The sequence below is a fragment of the Diceros bicornis genome, chromosome 17, assembly GCF_020826845.1.
Source record: "Diceros bicornis minor isolate mBicDic1 chromosome 17, mDicBic1.mat.cur, whole genome shotgun sequence".
In the NCBI taxonomy this organism is placed as follows: Eukaryota; Metazoa; Chordata; class Mammalia; order Perissodactyla; family Rhinocerotidae; genus Diceros; species Diceros bicornis.
The window spans coordinates 56,489,452-56,497,089 of NC_080756.1; the positions used below are offsets into that span (position 1 = coordinate 56,489,452).

General features: G+C 54.1%; 1 protein-coding gene across 1 annotated transcript; it reads right to left on the reverse strand.

Moving 5' to 3' along the window:
- Positions 1–4,891: 4,891 nt before the first annotated feature.
- KCNA5 (potassium voltage-gated channel subfamily A member 5) lies at positions 4,892–6,703 on the reverse strand. The gene has a single exon (XM_058557606.1). The coding sequence runs from the start codon at positions 6,701–6,703 to the stop codon at positions 4,892–4,894; it is 1,812 nt and encodes a 603-aa protein (XP_058413589.1).
- Between the last annotated feature and the right edge of the window lie 935 nt (positions 6,704–7,638).

Sequence of the window (7,638 nt, forward strand, 5' to 3'; positions counted from 1 at the left end):
CTTGACATTTGCAATAAATGCAAGCTGAATTGAGAAAAATCAAATCAGAGGAGACAGATCAGGACTTTACAGGCGGACTGATACCCGGGAGGCAGCCCTAACAGGCAGACTGGACGCAGATAAGCTGATCTGGCAGGACGTGCCGTGGGAGGTGCAGTAGAGGGCTGCTTAATGAGAACTTGCAGGCTTGCGTGCAGAAGGAGCAGAGTGGCACAGGGAGGGAAATCCAGCCTAGGAGTCAGGGAAAACAACTCCAGTCCTAGTTTACTATAATTGGGGGTCTGACCTTGGGTAAATCACCTCTTCTTTCTGGGCCTTGGTTTGCTCACCTGTAAAAGGAGTGGGCAGACCAGATTCTTTGTAAGGTTCCTTCCAGGTGAAACACTGCATGGCGCAAAGTTAGAAAATAAATGCCAATTAAAAGGGAAAGCAATAAGCACCGTGCTCTGTCTGGAGGCCTGTGGTCTGGAGAGGGTTCACTCCAGGCTGGGCCACACCTCACCCCACCATGCACACTCCTATATGTGTGTACCCCAGATGCACACTGTGTGCACACAGAGGCCAGGCCAGCCCAGGGCCCATCTCTACAGCCAGAGGAGAGTCTGGTGAAGAAAGACAGGGAAGTGCATCCTCAAGGCTCCCTGTGTGATGCCATGTCCAGGAAGAGACTAAGGGCCAGAAGAAGGAGCCCCGTTCTCCGGCAGGCTGGGGCCTCTTCCACCAACAGCTCAGGGAAAACCCACCGCCCAGAGACCTAAGCAGAAATTCCAGTTTGGAATTTTCTCCTCCTCCCTAGAAATAGAGCTGCCTGTCCCACAGCCACTAGAGTAATCTAATTGTCATGAGGAGGTAGAAGTAAGCTACATCTTCCTGATAAGGCCTTCCCTGGCCTAGGAAATCCCAGCATGAAATCCCCTCCCAAAACCAGGGGTTGGCATTTGCAAGAAATGTAAGTTCAGTGGAGTAAAACTACATCAGGGAGCCAGACCAGGGCTCCCCAGATGTGACTGGATGCCCAAGAGGCAGCCCTCTGTGTGACAGATCCACTGAGAGGACTAGGACAGGGATGGACAGCTCTGGAGCTAAGGTTGGTTTTGACATTTTTGAAGGATTGCATTTTAAATGGTTACATAAGTACCTACAATAATAGCCTCAATTTCACCTCTTGGCCTATAAAGCCTAAAACGTTTACTATCTGACCCTTTTCAGAACTTTTGCCAATCCCTGCCCTAAACAATTGCTGAGTGCCCTGCCACTGGCAAAATCGGCGCTCCCACTGCAGTCCTGGGGAGCAGCACCAGCCTTTAACTCTGGACTCCAGCCCTGGAGGATGGTGATGGGGATGCGGCAGCCATTCTCCTCCAGCCCACCACTTCCCTACCCTCATCTCGAATGCCCTCCCCTCTTCCTAGCCTCCCTTCAAGGTCTCCAGAAGCTTCTCTTTTCTACTCCATTCCTCCTCACCCTCCTACTCCTGATCCATAATGCTTCTTCTTGGAACCCCCTACAAGGCACTTGTCACATGCTGTCTTGCATGACTTGTTTTTGTTTTGTACTGATTGCTTCCCCAGTGGGACTGAAGCTGTTTGAAGGCAGACAGTACATCCTAATATTAGTTCCATATCCCCAGCACACCTAGGAGTGCTGGGCCAGGGAGTTGTTGCCTACATATGTGCACCTGAGGTCCAACTCCAGAGAATAGCGCTTGAACATCACCCAGGGCCACACGCCATTGTGCACAAGCCACATTTCTGGAGGGGACTAGAGGCAAGGTGTCCCTGCACCAAGAGAAAACACTTTGCTCCATCCACTCCAAGCCTGAGAGTGCTCGCATCATTACCACTAGAATCACTCAAAGCCCACCTCTATGGAAAGATTCCTCAAGGGCTGGTCCTCTGTTTCATGTTCCTCTCCAGAGAGTGTCCAGGCAGGGCAAACCAAGGACCTGGGGTTCTAAAAGCATGGCAAAGATTTTTTTTCTAAACCCGTCATTGCTCAGGGTTCAGTGAGCATATGAGCAAGAGAGGGAAAAAAGGAAGTAGTGAAGAAGAGGAAGCCAGAAGCTCTCAGGAAGAAGCTGTCCTTACCCAAGTGCGCGACACCAAGCCCAGCCCTGCTCTCCATGCTGTGGTTGCCAAAGCTGGTGGATTATAAACCTAGGGATGGTTTCCTGCTGTGGAAGCCAAGAAGCAACATCTGGATAAAAAGCTTGGCTGAGGCCACTTGATCTAATGTCTTCAGGAAGGTAGAGGCTGTGGAAAATCAATGACAGCAGAGAAGAGGTGGGGGGAGAGGACAGGAAGGGAGCTCTTACCTCAGGTGGCCTGGATCAGAGCCTTGGCATTCAGGTTCCTTTCCTGCTAAACACGTGAACAGGCAAACCATGATGTCCGGAGTGAAACGGTTGGACCTATTTCCAGAATCATAGCAGCATGTGCACTGAGAAGAGGGAGAGATTAAAATACTTGCACTTGGTGAGTGCCCCTCTTGGTGTGCCAGGACAGATACCATGTCACTGGTCCCCAGGATGGCAGGCCACAGCAGGACTCTGGGGTACCCAACTCCAGGGGCCCCTCTGGAACCACCTTGATTCCCTTGTAAACCTGCTCCACACACAAAATAGGGAGACTCACTCTCTCATTTCCTCCACTCTGCCCCTGAGGATTTGTATAAGCTCTCACCCATTTACTGGACGTTTTAAAGATGCAATCTGTTCCATTTGGACCAACATCTGTCAGGCACCTGGACACATCTAAGATCTGGCAGCTGTCTCTTTGCTCCTCAAGCCTAAAGAAGTGGACCTTCGGGTCAAAGGTGGTGACTTCTCTTTTGTCTTTAAGGGAGGGTGCAGCCCGAGGGGTGACCCAGACCCAATTACCAGGTGTGTACCTAACTACACACAGTAGCTCTAAAGGCATAGAGGACTGGGAGGCAAGACTGCGTGGTGTGGAGCTTTGGCAAGGTGCCCTGCTTTTAGGCAGTTTGTAAATTATAAATAAGATGTCTCTGTTCTTCAGCACGTAATGAAAACCAACAGAGGCCTGCCTGCACAGTCCTGTTTCCTCCTCAGATTTGCTGTTGACGGTTCCTGACTGGAAATGACTCTGAGCAGTACAGACGCTGGCTTTTATTATTGTGCCAGCATCCTATTTAAATCCACGATTCCCGGACATCAATTTGGTAGATCCTCCCTCGCCCCCGTGGAGACCCCGATGCACCCTCTGAACTAGCCATTAGCCCAGGAGGTGTGATTGTGGACCACCAGCCCACCCTGCTGAGGATGTGAAACAATCAGTCTGTGGATTATTTAGCAGAAAAAGCGACAGCAGGCACCCGGAGCCCCACGCAGATAGCTAATCCCAGAGAGAAACTGCAGGCAGTGTCACACCTACTGTGATGTTTCACCACAACCATCCAGTGAAGAGGGAACAAATGGATTCACTCTGAGTTCAGGGATTACTCAGGGCAAGGCCATAATCTGCAGAAATCAGCCTGTAATGTGGACAGGGAAATTCTTCCTTTTGGCTTCTCGCGGCCTCTGTCCACCATAAAGGCAGTGCATTCTCTTCTGCCACACCACAGTCAGTGGGGACAGCATAACAACAAAGCGCCATTCCCTCCCTCCGTGACTTTCACACCAGGGCTGCACCTTTGTGAAAGCCTTCACGTCTGTGAGAATCAGGCTTGTTTCTCAGAGCTGTTGAGAGCCATGTTAAGTAGGGTTTAAAATCTGCCGACAAAGAAAAGTCCAGAAATCCAGCTCCAGGAGACTGCAGCAGGCTGTGGGGGTCTGATCACCCTCTGCCTTTTAGTTCCATCCACACTCCACGCTGATGGGTGGCTCTAACACCACACCACCAGCCAGCATGCTGCAGGGCGTCCATGTCACAAACAGCCTGAGACACACAGAATTCACCCCTCCATCTCTGAGGCACAGAGGGGGCCCAGCAAAAAGATGTTAATGACCAATTCCTTAGCTTTCCACGTTTTCTGACCCAGTCAAGGTGGCGTTTGCTCTGACTCCAAAACCAGAAACAGCAAATGACAGACTATTTTTAAAATTTTCCAAAAAATACATCAGCTGTAGAAAAACTAACACTCGCCTCAACCAAGTAACATTTTATTTCCTGGAATAAAAATAAAGAGAATGAATGATCAGAAGTCTCCCTCCAACATCATTAAAATGCTTTTCGAAGAAAGTTACAAGAATTGTTTAAGGCGCACAGAAAAAGTCAGGCTTGTCTTTCTTCCAGAACATTCCCTGCCCTAGACGCAAAGCACCGATACCACATCCCAGAAAAGAGAGAGGCTTGCAGACACAGGAACCAGAACAGCCATAACCAGGATCTCTGGCTCTAATGAAAAACATCACAGTAACTCTCTCTTCCATAAATACCACATATGTCTTGAAAATATATCCAAAATATCTCCATCTGAAACTACAGTACAAAAATCCATTCACCAGCCATAAAAATAATACCTTCCCCTATACATAAATATAATCATATGTAAAGCAAATTTGGAACACATGGCGGGGGGTTACAAAATCTCTTGGGATTTGGCTATTTAAAGTCATTTTTGTTTGGGTTATCCCTCTGCCGAGTATAGGAAACGGGCTACAAATACATCCATCTCACAGTGCTCACCACTTCAACAGCTCCTGCGTCATGGAATGTGGTGCTTTTTAAAAATAGGCGACCCTTGGTGTCATGGAAAGAAGAGGAAAAATGGGGGGATCCACGGAGGGATGATGGTGGGAAGTAGTGAAAGAAGAGGGACAGACTTAGGTTACAGGGTGGTCTTGAAATACTCTGCGGTATAAAGTAAATACCCAGGTTCAAGAGGCCTCCGCTGTCCCTACCCCACTGCCACCAGTCGCCTGAATTCCCCCTTACAAATCCGTTTCCCGGCTGGTGTCCAGGCAGAGGGCATACAGGGACCTCCGCAAGTCCACATTGCTCTTGGCTTTGAGATTACACTTCTCTAGGGGGCAGCTGCCCCTTTGGGCTCCATCCGCATTCTCCAGGGACCCCCTAGCCTTGCAGAAGGACCCCTTGCTCCAACTGGCTTTCCGCTGGCCTCTGCTGTCCGGCCCGGTCCCCTGGATCTGGCTGTCCTGCTCTTCCTTAAGGGCTGCCTGATCCTCGTGGTCCGTCTCTCGGTGGTAGAAGTAGTTGAAGTTGGAGACAATGACAGGCACAGGCAGGGCGATGGTGAGGACCCCAGCGATGGCACACAGTGAGCCCACGATCTTGCCCCCCACAGTGACAGGCCTCATGTCCCCATAGCCAACTGTGGTCATAGTGACTACTGCCCACCAGAAGGCATCCGGGATGCTGGAAAAGTGGGTCTCCTGGTTGTCAGCCTCTGCGAAGTAGACGGCACTGGAGAAGAGGATGACTCCGATGAAGAGGAAGAAGATGAGCAGGCCCAGCTCCCGCATGGAGGCCTGCAAGGTCTTGCCCAGGATCTGCAGCCCCTTGGAGTGGCGGGAGAGCTTGAAGATGCGGAACACCCGGACCAGGCGGATCACTCTGAGGATGGCCAGGGACATGGCCTGCTGCCCGTTCTGGCCGCCCCCTCCTCCACCCCCAGGCTGTTGCCCTGCCAGCTCAGTCCCCAAGGTGATGAAGTAGGGGAAGACGGCCACCACATCGATGATATTCATGATGTTTCGAGAGAACTCCGCCTTGCTGGGGCAGGCGAAGAAGCGCACAAGCAGCTCAAAGGTGAACCAGACGACACACGTGGTCTCCACAATGAAGAAGGGGTCAGCCAGGGTCCTAGGCAGGAGAGGTGCCACGGTTGGGCCAGAGGGAGGCGCCACAGCCCCGCTACCGTTGGCCCCCCGGGTGGACCCAGGAGGCTGGTGAGGCACCGGGGGATGGCGGAGCAGCTCGCGTTCATCCCTGAACTCAGGCAGGGTCTCCAAGCAGAAGGTGATGATGGAGATGAGAATGACCAAGACGGAGACGATGGCAATGGCCCGCGCAGACCCCGAGCTTTCCGGGTATTCAAAGATAAGCCACACCTGGCGCTGGAACTCGTTGCGGGGCAGGGGCTTCTCCTCTTCTTTAATGAAGCCCTCGTCCTCCCGGAAGCGGTCCATGGCCTCATCCCCCAGCTGATAGAAGCGGATCTCATCTGCGAACACGTCCAGCGAGACGTTGACCGGCCTCCGCAGGCGGCCCCCCGACTGGTAGTAGTAGAGGATGCCATCGAAGCTGGGCCGGTTGCGGTCGAAGAAGTACTCGTTCCTCAGGGGGTCGAAGTAGCGCAGGCGCTTGGCTGGGTCCCCCAGGAGGGTGTTGGGGAACTGCGCCAGGGTGCCCAGCTGCGTCTCGAAGCGCAGCCCGGAGATGTTTATGTGGACGCGCTGGTGGTGAAAGGACCCTGCGCCGGGCGCCTGGTCCTCCGCCATGCCCAGGGCGGTGTCGCCTTCTCCCTCCTCGCCCTCCGGAGGCAGCCATCTAGGTTGCTGCAGCTCCTCGGGGAGCGGTGGCAAAGGCCGCCCTCCCGGGTCCGCGCCCCTTTGAGTGCCGCGCCCCCTTGGCGCAGGCTCCTCGGGTCCTTCGCTGAGCCCAGCCGTCGAGGGGCACTGGAGCTCTCCCCGTGTGGCCTGGCCACAGCCTGCCTGTGCCTCACCTCCTCCTCTGACGGTCATGGCACTGCCGTTCTCCAAGGGCACCAGGGCAATCTCCATGGCCGGGGGGCAGGGGGCATGCTGCGCCCCTGGCGACTGGCTCCCGCTCCACCCCACTCCCGCCCCGCTGGGCGCCTCGCGTCGGGCTCTTCTCTAGCCTTCGGCGGGCCCCCACTGTGCGGCGGGCTGGGGCTGCTGGCGCGATCCCTTCGCTTGGTCCTGACGTCAAGAAGCCGCTGCCCTGCTCTCTGCCTCTTTCTCCGTTCTGGCAACCCGTTACCAAGCAGCCAAAAGCCTCCTTCCAGCAGATGCAACCTTCAGCTGCCCCTCTCCTCGTCGGCTGCGCGGCGGCGCTTGGCCTCCACCCTGCGCGGCTCCCCCGCCTCCTCCCTTCCCCTCCTTCCTCTCCCGCCTCCCCTCCCCGGTACCGTGGCAGCGGGCCTCTCCCCGGAGGGCACAGCTGGGGCTCCGGGCAAGAGGAGGGAGGGGGGCTGAGAAGGGCGCAGCCGGGCGGAGGGAGGAGGGAGAGAAGGAGCGGAGAGGATGGAGGAACAGGTTGTACCGCGAGCGCTGAAACTCCCGGGGCAACCAGATGAGAATAGCTCTGGATTTCAGTTCACCAGGGAACCAGCTGAACGCAGAGTGGACTCGAGGGGAGATAAGTTGCCTTGGGTTGGAGGGATGAGGCTTTGAGCTGAGTATCAGAGAGGGGAGACAACAGTCCTCTTTACATTTCCCCTTTGGAGGGATAAGGGTTCTCTCTTCTTTGGGAAGAATCACAGTTCAAGACCCACAGCTTGGCCACGCCCCCTGCCTTCCGTAATTGTTCCCAAAGATAGATAGAGGTAAAAATATATCTATCTCTGTCTCTGTCTGTGTCTATCTCCAGACCAATGGAGAAGCGTCTCTCTTCCCATCTTCCTACAAACCCACCAAAAGGTAACCGCCTGAAACCTGCAGCGTCCCCCTGCCCTTACCCACGGGAAAGCCCGGAT

What these genes read in the sequence shown, in the direction of transcription:
- KCNA5 (XM_058557606.1), bottom strand. Translation starts at nt 6,703, where the DNA reads ATGGAGATTGCCCTGGTGCCCTTGGAGAACGGCAGTGCCATGACCGTC.